Source organism: Pelophylax lessonae, assembly GCF_965119305.1.
Source record: "Pelophylax lessonae genome assembly, chromosome: 8".
Lineage (NCBI taxonomy): Eukaryota > Metazoa > Chordata > Amphibia > Anura > Ranidae > Pelophylax > Pelophylax lessonae.
Window position 1 is genome coordinate 220,549,371 of NC_138775.1, and position 19,297 is coordinate 220,568,667.

Here is a 19,297-nt window from a genome sequence, read left to right on the forward strand (position 1 = left end):
CTACTTAAACTCTTCTACTGCATAGTGACTTGCAAGCATACAGATGAGATCATAGCCCTCTATTTTAAAGCATATCAAACCATTATAAACATTAGGTATTTTACAGTTTCCTAAGATAAGCAATTGTATTCTCTTGTTGCAGTATGAAAGTGGGAAGTGAGAATCAGGTTGACTAGACCGTTACAATATTTCCTAAAAAATTTCAATAAATGGGGACAAATATCTGGACAAACCATGCCAATGCACTGCAGTGGCTGCATAGTAAAGAGAATGTATAATGTTTTGTTTTCTACATTTTTTTATGTTTAGAATGAATAGATAACATTTTTAAACATATTTTAATTTTTTTTTATTTTTTATATATATATACTTTTTGACTAGGCTAACATTAAGGGGTTACAAGGACAGAAAATTATGACATACAGTATATCTCTTATGGGGACAGAGGCTCCAACAAAAGCAGTTTTTTTTTCAGGGTAGTGAAGGGTTAGAATGACCGTTCAAATTGTTCTGAGTGTTAATCACTCTATCAAAAACAAGTTTAGGCTGGAGACAAACTTGAATGCCCATACACACGATCTGAAAATCATACGAAAAATACTGCTATCGAAGCGACCGTACCATAATCGGATCGGTATTACAGAAATTTTGAGAGCTGATCAAGGCAGCTCAACTGATATTATCCGATCGGACAAGCACAAAACTTTTTCTCGTATGATACCAGATCATACGATTTTCATTTAATCAGTACAGTTGTCGTTTGACAATACAATGCAAATACACTACAAAACATTTTATCACTTCTCATTTTTTATTCTGTCATACGAGAATTTTCTGAACTTTTGTCCGTCGTCCGCTTTTCGGATTGTGTGTATGGGGCTTTAATTCTAGAGTAAAACATGGCTTTTCTAGCAATTATATCAATGGTATCATTTTTTATTACTGAAAGTAGAGTTTTCCTTTAAGTCTTTAGTTTTATTCAATACTGATGAATAGTGCTAGACTTTATGGAATGGTCAGGTGGCCTTGTGGTTAGTCTGAATAATTGCGGTCATTTAAATGAAACATTGTATTGTAACTAGTTTGTAATACTTTTTAAAAATATTCTCAATGGTCAATTTTTTATCCTGCATTAAGGTCAATTACGAAAATCATTAATGCTTATAATGTCCAGTTTTATTTTGTAATTTACAGTACAGACTCCAGTCTTTAGCCAATTCATTTATTAATGTTAGTGCATTTCTTTAGATTTGTTGTATGAATCATCCTTTATTTTTGCTTGGATTATTGGTGTATTCTCTATAGATAATATAGCGATTTATAAAACTAAAACTGAGCTGTGTTTATTGAACTGAAATATAATGCTGTTACGTTTTCATGACATCATTGATATCATGCTGCAGAAATCATGTTCCTGTAAATAAAGTATTTGCCTATATCTCCAATGTCTCTTATAATGTATGATGAGAAACATATTAAATCAATGCAGAGCTCCAACCAAATGCGTCACACACCTTTCTGGGAATAACCTGGAGAAGAAGGGTGTTGTAGAAGCAACTGGCTGGTTAACTGGTATCAGCATAGTCATTTGCACACCATGGATCCATACCATATAGTCCAAATATTTATTAAAGCAACCACGTCACAAATAGTAATAATGCAACATTTCTGAGCAACCCAGCCTCCATGCACCTTGCACTGATCACAGGCCTAATGACGGTAGGGGTCCTACATGGCTATGAAACTTTGCGCTAAACAAAAGGCCAGTTTACTGTCCTTCAGACTTTAGGGAGGCCTAACTGTGGCCATTGAGAGTAGTCAGAGGGAGTAAAACAATTAATAATTGTGCCCCATCATTGGTGTCATTGGGAGGAATTATTCCCCACTGTTAGTGTCAAAGGAATAGTGCCTCACTGTTGGTGTCAGTAGAAGTATTAATACCTCATATCATTGGGAGTAATAGTGCCCCAAGGGCCAGATAAATGCAAGCAAAAAGCTGCATTCAGCCTATGGGCCACAGTTTGGAGGCCACAGGTTTAATACATTCATCAAATATGTTCTATACACACCAGTAAAACCATCAAAACTTCCTTATTGCATTGTAGGTTATGGTTTCCCTTTACCTCCTGTCCAAAAGATTTGACAGAAAGTTAATGGAGATTACACCTTTAACAGCTGTCACTGGAAAAAGTGTACACATTAAAAGATTTGCACACTGGGCTATTAGTGGGACTGGACAGGGCACTTGTGTCCTTGACCTGTTCTATGAACTGGGGCTAAACTCTTAGTATTCATGGGGCCTTAGGCCTGGTACTAACTGAGGAGAGGCGCTAGCTGTTCTATCTATGCAATGTTAGTACAATGATCTCCCTGCTGAGCTATTGCGTTTTAACAGGTGGACTGTCCCCCTGCCAGAACACACCGATCAGTGTCCGCAGCCATTGGCTGCCAGTGCTGATCAGATGCCAATTGGCTGTTGGTTTTCAGCAAGCCCGTTTGTCAGAAGTCAAACGTTAGGTCGGCTTCTGTGGGACAGGCTGCTGTACTGGCCGAATGTCAGCTGATTTTTTTGTTGAACCGCCCAATACCACCCGATATTCAGACAATGTGTACCAGCCTTTACCCTCCAGTTATGGTGACAACTGACAATTTTGGATTTACCATTAATGTCCCAGTGACAATTGTCAGCAGGATAAATTGTGAAGGTAGGTCTCCAAGGGCTTCTAATCTCACACAATACAAACCAATAAAGTTTTGCCTAAATATCTGGTTTTTGGATGTAACATATCTTATTTAAAATACATACACGATATTACCAAAAGTACTGGGATGCCTGCCTTCACACACACATTAACTTTAATGGAATCCCAGTCTAAGTCCGTAGGGTTCAATATTAAGTTGGTCCACCCTTTGCAGCTATAACAGCTTCAACTCTTTTAGGAAGGCTGTCCACAAGGTTTAGTAGTGTGTCTATGGGAATGCTTGACCATTCTTCTAGAAGCGCAATTGTGAGCTCAGGCACTGATGTGGCCGAGAAGGCCTGGCTCGCAGTCTCTACTCTAATTCATTCCAAAGGTGTTCTATTTGGTCTAAGTGCAGGCCAGTCACATTCCTCCACCCCAAACTCGCTTATTCATGTTTTTATGGACCTTGCTTTATGCACTGGTCCAAATCATTTTGTGAAGGGCAGATTATGGTGTGGGGTCTTTTTCAGAGATTGGACTTGGCCCCTTAGTTCCAATGAAGGGAACTTTTAAGGTGTCAGCATACCAAGACATTTTGGACAATTTCATGCTCTCAACTTTGTGAGAACAGTTTGAGGATGGCCCCTTCCTGTTCCAACATGACTGCTCACTAGTGCCCAAAGAAAGGTCCAAAAAGACATGGATGAGCGTATTTGGGGTGAAGGAACTTGACTGGCTTGCACAGAGTCCTGGCTTCAACCCCAAGGAACACCTTTGGGATGAATTAGAGCTGAGATTGCCAGCCTGACCTTCTCGTCCACATCAGTGCCTGACCTCACAAATGTGCTTCTGGCAGAATGGTCAAACATTCCCATAGACACACTCCTAAACCTTGTGGACAGCCTTCCCAGAAAAGTTGGAGCTTTTATAGCTGCAAAGGGTGGGCCAACTCAATATTGAACCCTACGGACTAAGACTGGGATGCCATTAAAGTTCATGTGCGTGTAAAGGCAGGCGTCCCAATACTTTTTGGTAATATAGTGTATATAAGACAAATCTTAATGAAAGAGGCATTCCAGGCAACACTGAGAATAAAATGAAACCTGGACACTAAAAAGTCAGGGCATCAAACCTTAATGCCTTTGGATCTGCATCTCAGTCATCTACCATTTTTAGAGGGAGAACTAAGCAATGGTAACTTACTTTTTTCTTGCCACTTTTTTCCTTTAGTGCGTCAGTAAACCCCAACAAAAAAGTAAAAGTTTCCTATTAACTTTTAAATGTCTGTTTGCCCTTTGTGTATATAAACTTGCCCTACGCATAAATTACCAGTTGATTCTGCCATACAACCATCTACTCGTGTAATTGGTGGCAATCATCTGTGGGCTCATAGAATCTCTGCAACGTTGCCACCACACTACACATGCTCCTGTTTTATTCAGTAAGACATGTTTAATCGTGGCCTAATGAGTGATCCTCATATATCATTTTTTAATTATTATTTTTTTTTTTTTAGCGATAGATACACTTTCAATGCAAAAATGTAAAAGCAAAGATGAAAAGTCTATGTGATGCCATTTTCTTTAACCACTTAAGCCCCAGCCCGATTTCAGACACTTTTTGTTAAAATCAGTATTTTTTCCTAGAAAACTACTTAGAACCCCCAAAAATTATATATATTTTTTTAGCAAAGACTCTGGAGAATAAAATGTCGGTCATTGCAATATTTTTTGTCACGCGGTATTTGCGCAGAGGTCTTTAAAACGCCATTTTTTTGGAAAAATTTTGAAAAATCACATTTCACTGCATTTAAAAAATACTAAACAGTAAAGTTAGCCCATTTTTTTGTATATTGTGAATGATGATGTCACGCCGAGTAAATAGATACCCAACATGTTACGGTTTAAAATTGTGCACACCCGTGGGATGGCGACAAACTATGGTCAATAGAGATCTCAATAGGTGACGCTTTAAATTTATTTAACGGTTACCAGTTTAGAGTTAGAGTGTAGCTCTTTTTTTTATTATTGCTCTGGCGATCGCGGCGATACCTCACATGTGTGGTTTGAACAGCGATTTCATTCGCGGCTCGACGTTCCGTATACGAGCTAACGGTGACGGGGGCCGCTAAAAAATTTTTTTTTTCCTATTTATTTTATTTTATTTTTTTACTTTATTACAGGTTTAAAAAAAAAAAAAAATCTGATCACTTTTATTGCTGTCACAAGCAATGTAAACATCCCTTGTGACACCAATATGTAGTGACAGGTACTCTTTATGGAGGGATCAAGGGTCTAAAAGACCCTAGACCCCTCCACTACACTTCCATGTATACAAAACTCCAAAAACTGCGTTTTTGCATACAGCCGTTTTTTAAATTTGACGCCTTTTGCAGCACAGTAACCCGGAAGTGACGTCATGGACGCCACCTCCGGGTTACGTCATCGGAGACCCGATCAAAGCCGTTTCTGGCATTGATCGGGACTTCATCCAGCCGGCGGACGTGACGGCTGGGTGCTCGGGGCTCCCGGTCGGACGGGAGCCCCAAACAAAGTTATGGAGGGCGGCGGGAGGGGGGGGTCCCCTCCCGCTCACCCGGGTAACGATCGAGCGGCTCCCGGGCCGAATCAGTCGTTACCGACGGAAAGCCGACCGTTGGTTGTAAACCACGGTACCAGAATGGTGCCTCTAGCTAGAGGCATCATCCCGGTATACTACTGCAAATTTTGCCGACGTAGTCCTACGTCACTTTGCGGTAAGTGGTTAATGATTCTTTGAATGGCAGCAGTGCTGAGTGTCTGACCTCCTGTGTTTCCAATGCATCAGGCTGGCCATTCAGCACAGGGCCTGGAAGCAAGTGGAAGCCGCTAGTTCAGTGATTTTCAGCTTCCAGGGGCATTGGTCAGATAAGGTATATACAGTACATAGGTATATTGGTCCAAGCTGGACCAAATGTAACTATATAAAAATATACCATACCTTGAATTTATCTTTGAAGTATAACTAAAAATATTTTTTTAAAGTTTTTGAGTGGAGAATGATTAGAACACCTGCCAATTTTTATTGTTGTCTGTGCCCCCGTTTAGGAGATTCACCCTTTATATTTGTCCAATTTACCATTATCCTGGAAAGTGAAAGTAAAATAAAATCCCAAATTGTGAGTTATCCCCAGAAAAATAATAGAGGGGAAATCTTCCAATGGGTACACTAGTTCTGGTGACCTTGGGTGCCCTGAGAAATTCCCTTAATTTGCAAGGATTTCCTCTCGCTTCCTGTTCAGCTATTGAACAGGAAATGAAGGGAAATCTCCGCAATGGCACGCAGATGGCGAAAAAAATGTGACTGGGGTTATAACCTTCCCTTGCTTAATACAAAATTAAACAAAATTGTTTTTTCTATAGTTTTACTTTAAGAACCTAAAAACATAAATGTTATATGAATAAAGCCGGCACACAAAAAGGCTTCTTCCAAGTAAAAATCTTTATTCCAGCATCGGTCAAAAATCAAGGAAGGTGTCCAATAGGAAAATAAACATTAACCCTTAATAAACTTCACTATTATTTCAAGAAAAGGTTTATGTCCATCCTATTGTTCATACCACTAGGTGCTCTTGTATTAAGCTTGTGTATCCACCACACCTCACGCTGTAGTAAAGTGTGGTGTATATATATATATATTGGAAAACTTTCTTTGATTTTTGACCGATTTGAACACACCACCTCTTCCCTGGTGTTATGTATTGATGTGAATTGCAATTAAGTATGTACCGCCCCTAGTTTTAGGAGCAGTTTTCACATTATATACGTTTTATTGTACATGTACATGCTATGAGGAAGGCGTAAAGCCGAAACGCGTCAGTGGTAATTTTGTCACTGCTATCCATGCTGAAATAAAGAATTTTACTTGGAAGAAGCCTTTTCGTGTCCCGGCTTTATTTATATAACATTTGGTTTGGACGTTCAGCCTGAGCACCGACACTTACAGTACGGTGGAGCTAGGGTGAGTTGTTGTTTATGTCATTAAAAACATAAATGTAGTATACTGCAGCTTATGAGTCCTTAGATGGGGTTATGCATTTTCTTTTTTCCTTAATTTTCTGGTGACCTGATGATCCTTTAAATAACACATTTCCTGTCCCTGTGTGGCTGGTTGTAGCCAAGGCTACTCTCCTGATATGGACCTAATATGGTTCAGCTCAAAGAAAAGGACAATGCACAACTGGAAAATTCCTTTCAAGATCAACAGTTTTTTTTCTGGACTTGCTGAAAATGTTCTTGAAAAAAATAATGCAGTCACTACATCTAAGGATTGCTAAGCTCCCATAATTTTTCTTGTGTTTAAACATCTTTTAACCCTTTTACTGATGCTGCAATATGTAGTTAAGTGCATCAGTATCAGGATATAATCAACCTTGCAGCTTCACCAGCAGATGCACTTTATATACAGTACATGTTGTAGAGCTGGCTTCAGGCTCTACAATATAAGTTTACTTAAGCACCTCTATTTGCTGTAAATAGTGTGCCCCCACCCCCTCATGTGTCTGTTACACCCGAATTTCCTTTGGCAATATCAGAACGGAGACTGGAGAGGAGATGAGAAACATCCATTTCTCGATCTTCATTTGGAGCAATAAACCTGGAAGCACTCAGCTCTAAGCACTACTTCCAGGTTATGAGTTGTCAGATTCCAGCTAGTGCAGTTGAGAAAACTCAGTCAGTTGGGAGAAGTGCAAAATAATTATTAGTGGTCTCTGATGCCTCTGTAAAGATGACTTGTCCCTCCACATATATTCTATCACATAGGAGGCTTGATAATCCAATTAGCAAAAAAGTTGAGTGAAAAAAAGGAAAAAAGCTTAAAATAATTAAAATACTTTAAAATAAATGAAAAAAAAAAAAACAAAGAAATTTAAAGCACCCTGCTCATATCCACGCACATATAAACTAGAGATCGACCGATTATCGGCAAAGCCGATATATCGAGGGCCGATATGGACTTTCCCCAATATATCGGAATCTGCTTTTTTTTACCGATATTGCTGATATTTCAGGGAAAGTGCTTGTACCGGGGTGATGCCTACAGCTAGAGGCAACACCCAGGTACCGGTGTCCATAGCCGAAGGTCGGCTGTCTTGTAATGACAACCGATGCGGCTAAGAAGCCATTCGGCTGTCATTCCAAGGAGCGGGAGGGGACGTCCCCCCCTCCCACAACCTTCCGCGGCTCGCCCGGGTCTCCCATCCCACCAGGAGACCCGGGAATCCTACCTTTATCGCCGCCGTCTGACCCGGGTCTCCATTTCTTTGAATTTGGCACCGCCGTGTACCCGGAAGTGATGTCATGACGTGACATCACTTCCGGGTACTGGCGGCGCCGAATTAAAAAACGTACAGCATTCAAAACAGCCAAACTTGGCGATTTGAATGCTTAAGTGCAGAGGAGGGGTTTCAGGTCTTTTAGACCCCCAGATCCCTCCACCGCAGTACCTGTAGACATTAAAAAAAAAAATGTAATGTCTGAAAAAATCGGCAGATATCGGCCGATACCGATACCCGATGACCAAAATATCGGTATCGGTGGTAAAAAAAACGATATCGGTCGATCACTAATATAAACACAAACATGAGTGTACAGAAAACATGGGTATGCAAATAATATTTGGGCAACACATATTTGGTATTGCTGTGCACGCTGGAGTGAGAGGAATAATTGTATGGGCATTATCTGTGTTGAACTCCACATTGATGAACTATAAAGCTATTTAAAGTGTTACCTATAAAAATTTTTGATCATCGAAGTTAGTTGCCCACTCACATCTTTGGGTCTTGACAAATTTGGTATCTATTTACTCAAGTCAGTCTCATGTTTTATGTTTTTTAGAAAATTTGGAGATGTTATTGTGCTTGTGTGTATTAACAGTAATGTGAGCCTATTTTTTTTTAATATAGATTTGATAAACAGTTGTGCCAATATGATGAGATATAAAAAAAATGCAAGTAGCATGTTTTATGGTTCTTCTGCTTTCAAAAAAGAAATAATGTTTTGGGGGTTTAGGTGCAGTTTCATAAAAAAAAAAAATGTAAATTTTAGCATTTGTAAAAATGTGCCGTTTGTGGAATATGGAGGCATCGAAATATGAGTTTTACTTGATTACTGGAGAGGAGGACAGCTAGGTCTTGCAAAAATTGCTTCGCTGCTTCATTTTAAGCTTTCAATTCTGCTATTGTGAAACCTTTTCATATTTGTACAAGATAGAAAATCTAAAACTAAAGTTTTGCCTTCAGTTGTACTTTAACTAAGATGTTGAATTTGCAATGTACTCTTCTTTTATTCAGATGACTCAGAGGGAGGCGCAAAGAGACCTCGTACCACAATAACGGCCAAACAGCTGGAGACATTAAAGAACGCCTACAAGAACTCACCAAAACCAGCCCGACATGTGAGGGAGCAGCTGTCTTCAGAGACGGGGCTAGACATGCGTGTTGTGCAGGTACGATAAACATGGATAGGCAACATCAAAGCTGAATTCTCTACTTTATTATCAATGTGAATAGTACATATTTCTCTTTGTGATTAGGCTTACAGTTTCTCATTGGAACTGTGCCATATGGCTGACGGACAAGTGTTTGTGTATAATGGAGCTTGTTGTATGTGGTGAATAACTCATAGGGAAGTGCAATGTGCTGTGTCAGAGATGGCTGGATGTGGGTAATACCAGGGTCATGGGAAAATTGGTAAAGTTATGCAATTTAGAACCAACACTGAAGTTTTCATACACCTTATATATAAAGAGCTTTTCTGACCCACTGTTTTTTTACACTGGGTTCACATTGATACTGAAATATGGTACTTCATAAATCATGTAATTCCTGTTAAGCCCCTTCTTCTTTCCCTTGAAGTGAGGGGCAGACAGACAACTTTCAGCCCAGGGGGCAAGTACAAACCAAAGGCCCATGGTGCAGCGACTCAGCCCCCCTCCCACTCTCCCTCTCCCAATCTTCCTCCTGACCCCCATTCCAGGTTGAAGCCCTGCTCCAGGTACACTCTACTCACCGGCTTAATCCGGGTTCCCAACCTGACCAGCAGGGGGCGGTTGGGGGGAGCTGGCCACCGGAGGAGAGTCTCAAGTGGGGCATGCAACCGTCCTCTACTCAGACACAGCTTATACCATCCATGCTGGGGAGGGGGGCCTGCACTCTGTCCTTGTCTTCATCCTGCACTCAGTAGGTCAGTGGCAGAGACTTTTTACTTCTCTTCACCAGGGAAGTAAAGCTACACTGAGTGCAGAATTCTGACCCGTCACTTTAAAGCAGAATTAAATTGTAGAGGGAGCAGCCAGCATGTGCTATAATATGCATGTAAAGTATATTTGCACAATATGACATACTTTTGGGTCTACTCTCCTATAAGAATGTTAAGTCCAAATTCCAGCAATCCACTGGATTGTCTGCCATCTGCTGTCTTCTTGCTTTGCCCACTGGGCAGGCACTGATGATGTAACAGGTGCACTGCATTTACATTATTATGATGCCTGGCTCTATACCCAGCATCTGCAAGATACCAGAATGGACAAGGACTGTACGTTGTACTACGCATGTGCCGCAGTCAGTGTCCAGATTAACGTAAATTGCTAACAGTTAAAAAAAGGAGTTTTTTTCTTTACAGAAGTGACGTACAGCGGGAGGTAAGTGGTGACCGCGGCCTGGAGAGGGTTAACACAGGCCGCAGCCGCCGTTTACCTCTCGCTGTGCGGCTGTGCCTGTGTCTTCTATAGCTGCAGTCTGAGCTGTGTATCACACACAGCTCAGCCGCCCTCCGATCCACCGCCACTGACAGATCCCTCCTCTCCAGGGACGCCAGAGGAGAGATCGTCAGCTCCTCCTCCTCCCGCCCTTCTCCTCCTTCTCCCGCCCTTCTCCTCGTGGTGAGCCTCCATACTAAGGTAAGTAAGCTCTCTCCTGCATCAAATGTAAGGGGGGGCTCTGTGTGGGGGGGTCTCATGTAAGGGGGGCTCTGTGTGGGGGGTCTCATGTAAGGGGGGGGCTCTATGTGGGGGGTCTCTCATGTAAGGGGGGTCTCATGTAAGGGGGGCTCTCTTATGTAAGGGGGGCTCTGTGTGGGGGGTCTCTCATGTAAGGGGGGCTCTGTGTGGGGGGTCTCTTATGTAAGGGGGGGCTCTGTGTGAGGTGGTCTCATGTAAGGGGGGCTCTGTGTGGGGGGTCTTTCATGTAAGGGGGGGCTCTGTGTGGGGGTCTCTTATGTAAGTGGGCTCTGTGTGGGTGGGTCTCTCATTTAAGGAGGGGCTCTGTGTGGGGGGCCTCATGTAAGGGGGGCTCTCTTATGTAAGGGGGGCTCTGTGTGGGGGGTCTCATGTAAGGGGGGCTCTGTGTGGGGGTCTCTCATGTAAGGGGGAGCTCTGTGTGGGGGTCTCTTATGTAAGGGGGGGCTCTGTGTGTGGGGTCTCTTATGTAAGGGGGGCTTTGTGTGGGGGGTCTCTGATGTAAGAGGGGCTCTGTGTGGGGGGTCTCTGATGTAAGGGGGGCTTTATGTGGGGGGGTCTCTGACATAAGGGGGACTTTGTGTGGGGGGTCTCTGATGTAAGGGGGCTCTGTGAGGGTCTCTGATGTAAGGGGGGTCTCTGATGTAAGGGGGCTCTGTGTGGGGGGTCTCTGATGATGTAAGGGGGGTCTCTGATGTAAGGGGGCTCTGTGTGGGGGGTCTCTGATGTAAGGGGGTGCTGTGTTTGGGGTCTTTGATGTAAGGAGGCTCTGTGTGGGGGGTCTCTGATGTAAGGGAGCGCTATGTGGGGGGTCTTTTATGTAGAGGGGCTCTGTGTGGGAGGTCTCTGATGTAAGGGGGCTCTGTGGGGGGTCCCTGATGTAAGGGGGGGCTCCGTGGGGGTCTCTGATGTAAGGGGGTCTTTAATGTAAGGGGGGGCTCCGTGGGGGGGTCTCTGATGTAAGGGGGGCCTCTGTTGGGGGTTTCTGATGTAAGGGGGGCTCCGTGGGGGGGGTCTCTGATGTAAGGGAGCACTGTGTGGGGGGTCTTTGATGTAAGGGGGCGCTGTGTGGGGGGTCTTTGATCTAAGGGGGCTCTGTTTGGGGGTCTCTGATGTAAAGGGGTGCTGTGTGGGGGTCTTTGATGTAAGGGGGCTCTGTGTGGGGGGTCTCTGATGTAAGGGGGCTCTGTGTGGGGGGTCTCTGATGTAAGGGGGCTCTGTGTGGGGGGTCTATGATGTAAGGGGGGCCTCTGTGTGGGTCTCTGATGTAAGGGGGCTCTCTGATGTAAGGGGGGCTCCGTGGGGGGGTCTCTGATGTAAGGGGGTCTTTAATGTAAGGGGGGCTCCGTGGGGGGTCTCAGATGTAAGGGGGCCTCTGTGGGGGGTTTCTGATGTAAAAGGGGCTCCATGGGGGGGACTCTGATGTTAAGGGGGGTCTCTAATGTAAGGGGGGCTAAGTTATTAGTGATCATAAAAAAGAAAAGTCAAATGAAGTGCATAAAAAGTGCAAGAAAATGTGCAGGGCACTGGGGGGGGGGGGGGAGGCGCCACAGGATTAGCTTGCACAGGGCGCCTGAACACCTAAGGCCGGCCCTGCTTGCAGGAGTGAATGTTCCTTCCTAGGGATAGATTTCCTTTCACTTCCTGTTGTCTCTCTCCAGTAGGAGTTCTATGTAAGTCAGATGTTTGTCACTCAGGGACTGCCTGTATATTGTTTTATTTAAAGCTTAGCTCAGATGTCTTCTTAAAAGCTGACAAATAGGCAACATTTTTAAAATGGCACTTTTTTTCTACTTTCCAGCTTATAATGATTTTTAAATTTTTATAAAAACATATTTTTTTTTGGGTTGCATTTCCGAATTCCAGGATTTCTTTTAAATTCTGCTTTGCACAAAGGAATTACCTTTAATGATGGTAATCCTAGGCCCTGCTTGCTGCTGTGTAGAGTAAAGATTATAGCTCTGGTGATACCAGATACTAGAGTCAGAGCTTTTCTTCCAGCATTGCAACTAAGCTTTCTAGCTGACCAGATCTCATACAGTGCAGGGATCATATGGTGTGGCCGTCCCCTCCTCTTTTCTCTTCCGTTCACAAAAGGCCTTGTATTTTGTTCACAGGAGGCAAAGTATTCTGTGAATGGATAAAGAAAATACTCTGCCACTAGTCAATCTTCTTCAGCAATTTGTAGAAAAGGTTATAGATTACTACAGCATTTCACGAAACGCATTATGAGGGGACCTCGCTAGTGATTTTGCTGCCAAACTGAAGCACTGATAAACCTCCATCACTGAGCCACAGAGTGGCAAATCGCTTTAAAAATGTCACTGTTAGCGATTCCTCAGAAAATCATTGGGGGTGGGGGGTATAGTAATCGCTTCAAGAAAATTGCCTGTCTTTACTATTTTGCAGGGTGTAGCTGCAGGATTACAGAAAGTTATAAAAACCCATTAGAGTCATGTGTTGCTTGTTAGATTTACAGACATATTGCAGATTCCATAAAACGTCAGTCTCAGGCCAAATGAGGAGGGCCAAGAAATATAGACGTTTTCTGGCATTGATGAAACTGGCAGATTCTGATGACAGTTCAAACATAGAGCCAGTATCTGGATAGAGCTTAGTTATGTGCCATTACTGTTAGCAGAGATTTGCAACATTGTGATTAGAAAGATATTTTGTTGCCTTTTGCCAACAATCAGACACATTTACCAATTATATTGCACCCTGTTGTGTCACATGACTCTGGAATTATTGGATGAGGATATATTGAATACCTGTATAAAAACAGAAAAATATATACATAGCCTACCATAGACACATACTTTTTATACAAGAGATCCCTGTGAGTGGTAAATAAAAATTCAGTACATACTGAATTATATAGATATAATTATATAGATATACATATATATATAGATATGTATATCTATATATATATATATATATATGTTTTTTAAAATTGCTTTAATTCTCATTTTGTATGATTGTTGTTCATGAAAATGCTTAAGTAGCAAAAGACTAAAATGCGTAGAGACCTAGGATAGCAGGGACCTAGGAGGAATTATTTAAATTAATATTTTTTAACCTCTTGCCCACCGCGCCACGTACAGCAAGGGAAAAAAGGATTTGATCCCCTGCCGATTTTGTACGTTTGCACACTGACAAAGAAATGATCAGTCTATAATTTTAATGGTAAATTTATTTTAACAGTGAGAGACAGAATAACAATAAACATATCCATAAAAAAAACACATTTCAAATAAGTTATACATTGATTTGCATTTTAATGAGTGAAATAAGTATTGGTTCCCCAATCAATCAGCAATATTTTTGGCTCTCCTATGTGTCTTGCATACAGGTAACGAGCTGAGATTAGGAGCACTCTCCTAAAGGGAGTGCACCTAATCTCAGTTTACCTGTATAAAAGACACCTGTCCACAGAAGCAATCAATCAATCAGATTCCAATCTCTCCACCATGGCCAGGACCAAAGAGCTGTCCAAGGATGTTAGGGACAAGATTGTAGACCAGGGATCCTCAAATTACGGCCCTCCAGCTGTTGCAGAATTACACATCCCATGAGGCATTGTAAAACTCTGACATTCACAGACATGACTAGGCATGATGGGAATTGTAGCTCCTGAACAACTGTAGGGCCATAGTTTGAAGACCCCTGTTGTAGACCTACAGAAGGCTGGAATAGGCTACAAGACCATTGCCAAACAGCTTGGTGAGAGGCTGACAACAGTTGGTACGATTAGTCGCAAATAGAAGAAACACAAAATAAATGTCAATCTGCCTCGGTCTGGGGCACCATGCAAGATCTCACCTTGTGGAGTATAAATGATCATGAGAACAATTAGAAATGAGCCCAGAACTACACATGAGAATCTTGTCAATGATCTCAAGGCAGCTGGGACCATAGTCACCAAGAAAACAATTAGTAACACACTACGCTGTATAGAACTGAAATCCTGCAGTGCCCGCAAGGTCCCCCTACTCAAGAATACACATGGACAGGCCCATCTGAAGTTTGCTAATGAACATCTGAATGATTCAGAGGAGAACTGGGTGAAAGTGTTGTGGTCAGATGAGACCAAAATCAAGCTCTTTGGCATCAACTCAACTCATTGTTTTTGGAGGAAGAGGAATGCTGCCTATGACCCCAAGAACACCATCCGCACCCTCAAACATGGAGGTGGAAACATTATGCTTTGGGGTTTTTTTTTCTACTAAGGGGACAGGACAATGTCACCGCATCAAAGGGACAATGATGGGGCCATGTTCCATCAAATCTTGGGTGAGAACCTTCCCTCAACCAGGGCTTTGAAAATAGGTCATTATTTATTATTAGTTTCCCCATGAAAGTGGAGTTTACCTTCAAGCTGATAACCCACAAACAATTCTAATTTCTCATGTCTTCATTGAACACACCTATGAAACATTCACAGTGCTGGAGGAAAATGCAAGTGATTGCTTGGAGTTAACAGCTGGTCGTACCTCCTTTGGCAGTAATGACTTCAAGCAAGAGCTTTCAGTAGCTCTGGATCAGACCTGCACAAAGTTCAGAAGTAAATTTTTGACCATTCCTCTTTACAAAATTGCTTCAACTCAAGCACATTTGTAGGATGTCTTGTGTCATTCCACAGCATCTCTATGGGGTTAAGGTCTGGGCTCTGACTGGGTCACTCCAAAAGGTGCATTTTGTTTTTCTAAAGCCATTCTGCAATGGATTTACTTAGATGCTTAGGGTCATTGTCCCGTTGCATCACCCAACTTCTACTAAGCTTGATCATATATCTTCAGAGAGCACCTTTTTGTGAGGCATGGTTCACATCAGCTGATGCTTATGAACAGCAATTTTAAAATGTGTCTTATCAATCAAAGTAGCTCTAAACCACACCTCCAAACTAATTTCATTCATTGGACTCCATGATTCCAATCCAATTAGATTTTGTTGAAGTAAGTAGTCTATGGCACTTTTTCATTTCATGTGGCCTTCGCACCAATCCTGCAGCTGTGGCACCCCCCTCGTCTCTGCCCTCACCTTGTCTCAGTATTTGGCAGCAGAGAGGAGGACAGAACTCCTCTGCCATATCCTTCGCTTCTCTGTCCAGCTGCAGAGGGGCCCAGCTCTGCACCCCTCATCTCAGCAGTTGGCAGCAGAGGAGGACAGGACTCCTGCGCCTCTCTGTGCAGCCACAGCACGACCTTCTCTTTGCCTTCCCGGTCTCTGCATTCAGTGGACTCCAGCCCTTCTCTGGTCCTCCAGGGTCCTCTGGCCTAGACCCTGCATTTTCTGCTTCCCAGATCCGCCTGCAACTTCTTCCCAGCAGCAGCACAAGGTAAGAGGGGTGCATTGTGATGTAAGGGAGAGTGGGTGACTCTTGACTTCTAATGGTGGTGGGCTCTTGACATCTGATGTAAGGGTATAAGTGGGTGTGAGGTGCTCTGGACATCTAAAAACCATAATGTTGATATGGCCCGTGATGAAATTGATTTTGACACCCCTGGTCTATGGGTTCACTTACTTTTTACTCCAGCACTGTGAATGTATAATGGGTGTGTTCAATTAAGACATGAGAGTTGTCTGTGTGTTATCAGCTTAAGCACATCGTTGTTTATCTATTGTTGTGATTTAGATGAGGATCAGATCACATTTTATGGCATATTACTGAAGAAAACCAGTTAATTCCAAGGGGTTCACATCATTTTTTTTTTCGCTGTACAGTTTTTCACTGTAAATAATACTTTCTACTTTCCCCTTTTCAGCCATATCTCTACTATATGTCATCAGTTATTATTTTTGTATCTTGGATGCCACCATTTTTTTCATGTTCGCAAAATATTTTTAGACACTGTAATGTGTCTGTTTTAAAGTATCTGTGAACCCTAAATATATATATATATATATATATATATATATATATATATATATATATATATATATTTTTTTTTTTCATAACATAATCTCTGTTTTCAGCTGTAATAGGGGCTTAGAGAGGTGTGGGAGGAGAAGTCTGATAACTGAAATTAAAGTCAGGCCAAAAAATTTACCACACGGAGATAAGTTGGCATTACACAATTAATTTTAATTTTGCTTTTTATGTTAAACGACCCAATTTTCCCATCCACACATTTGAGGTGGATAGGGGAATAACTCGGTGTGGGGAGCCTTACCTGTTGTCAGAACACACTGATTGAGTTCCCAGCTATAGCCAACAGCTTTGATTGCTTAGGAAAAAGCCAACAGATTGGTTGTAGAGAAGTCGATCATTCGATTTTGACAGATACCTGTCCCCACTTCCCGGAGACCTCGCCGCGGCGAGATCACTCGGAAGTTTGGCCTCCCTCCTCCTTCCCTCGCCACCGGGCCATTCAGAAAACGCAGCAAGCGTCACGCATGCGCAGTAGGGACCTGGCTGTGAAGCCCCAAGGCTTCAATGCCAGTTTCCCTTGAAAGCAATAGCGGCGGCAGCACCCGAGAGCTGATGTAAAAGGTAAGTGTCCTAATTATAACAGTCAGCAGCTACTGTATTTGTTGCTGCTCCAAAACAATAAGGTGATACCACCCTTTTCCTGCGCTTGGAACCCAAGCCCCCCCGACCACACTCCCCACGGGACTCACAACTGGCGTCTCAGATGGCTAAGGTCTTGCTGCCCAAAACAGACTGGGGTAGTCCAATGATACTAGAGGCAAAGAAAAACACATTATTAAAAATGGCTAAGCCTCGAAACGCGTCAGCCGTCATCTTATCGGATATGGACTAATTTATGGACTACTCCTGACATTTGAGCAACTGAGCTCGATATGATCTATTTTCACCTATGTTTGTGAGTAGCCATTTTTATATGTTGCATGAATAAAGCCTGTTAATGAGGATAATGCGCTAGGTCGGTGCGCCCTTTCTGTGTTTTTCTTTGCCTACTGTATTTGTTGCTGCTGACTTTAAATTTTTTCTGAAGGAGGCTGGAGCTCCACTTTAAGCTCTCTACCTGACTATGAGGACAGATTAAGGAAAAATCATGGAAGCTAAATTTTTCTATTTTCAGTTCTCTTCAGCCTTGAGATCCTGAAGAGCAGGAGGGTCCACACAAGGGTCTTAATTTTTGCAATTCTTCAACGTGTCTTTTGTCTGTTAGACGTAAATTTTCCTGAAGATGTACTAAAGTTATGTTTTGTTGACAGATTAAGAAAAAATGGTGCTTAGTTGAACAATTTTTTAAAGTTGAAGTTTTATCAGCTTAGATTTTGCTATTTCTGGTTTCTCACTGCCTCCCCTTCATCCACATACTAGTGAATTTTTTAAATAAAGTCTTTCCATGTTTACTGCATATTCTATGTTAGACCAAGTGATGTCATTCCTGGGCTTCTGTGTTTCCCTATTAAAGGCAGGAAAAACCTGGCTGGTGGGTATGCCTGACAAGATGCTGTACATAGAGAACATCACAACACCCAGCCTCAGTACACCTTTCAAGAGCCCTTAGGTCTGATGCAAGCAAATATCAAAAGGCTTTGATGGGTGAATTTCATTCTGTAGAAGTGGAAATTCCTTGGTAGTGTCCACATGATGCTGAGGCTCCATGATCAAAAGAACAGATAGCCATTTGATTGAAAGGTGGGGCCCAATGACAGTCTGGCTGGAGATGCAAGATACTAGATAACGCTGAATGTCTCCAGCAAATGAGGGGCTCGATCTAAGTTTATGCAGCTTCTAATGCACTCTAATGAGCTTACAGTGTGCAGTGAAATCAGACTAAGCTATTTCAGTACAGGAGAGAAGTTTGTACAACAGCAGGAGTAAAAGTAAGGCTGGAGTACAGTAAAAGTAAAAAGGATAGTCCACCCTAATAGCCCATCAACCCAAAATCATATATGGTTGAATGGTTGGGGTCACAAAAGGCTCAGTAAAAATATTGGATCTTATACTGTAGACAGAAAATTCACTTTACCTCTCATTTCAGGTTTGGTTCCAAAACAGACGTGCAAAAGAGAAACGGCTGAAAAAGGACGCAGGGCGGCAACGCTGGGGGCAGTTCTATAAGAGCGTCAGGAAAACCCGTGTAGGGAAGCCTGGGAAGGAAAGCTCTGCAGAAGATTGTGGAGTTAGTGACAGTGAATTAAGCTACCGAGGTAACTATGAAGTCATTCCTTATTTATGGAGCTGTATGGTGACCCATTGTTAGGACAGCTTTGTTTGTCCTTAGTGTAATCCATGGCAAGCAGAAATACTGTAATCCTTTAACCGATCAGAGTGCAGCAAACTGTAATAGAAATTGCTATAGGTCCCTGTATAGTGCACATTGTCATTGTTTTCTATACTGCCTGGTAATGAACCTGGAAAGCCTTTATTTAAACATTCACAGAACAATGTGCAGTACCTACTCAATCATCCTTTTTCAAGAGGCTGAGAACACTGAACTGTTAGAAATGGTACTACACTATTAGCTACTGCACACTAAACCTCTTTAGTTGGCCACATATGTTAAAATCTCTGTACAGTCTTTATATTTACTTACTGCATGAACATATACATCCTACAACCCATAAATTGGCCCCAGATGTTAAATGCACCAGGGACATATCTAATGTTCTTGGTGCTGCGATGGGGACTACAT

The 19,297-nt window shown here is 42.3% G+C and overlaps 1 protein-coding gene across 1 annotated transcript in view; it reads left to right on the top strand.

Moving 5' to 3' along the window:
- LHX4 (LIM homeobox 4) overlaps positions 1-19,297 on the top strand; it is a 110,910-nt gene that overhangs the window by 81,826 nt on the left and 9,787 nt on the right. Inside the window, exons 4-5 of the mRNA XM_082265271.1 lie at positions 9,019-9,173; positions 18,644-18,812. Coding sequence (XP_082121397.1) covers positions 9,019-9,173; positions 18,644-18,812 — 324 coding nt within the window. The remainder of the gene's footprint in view (positions 1-9,018; positions 9,174-18,643; positions 18,813-19,297) is intronic.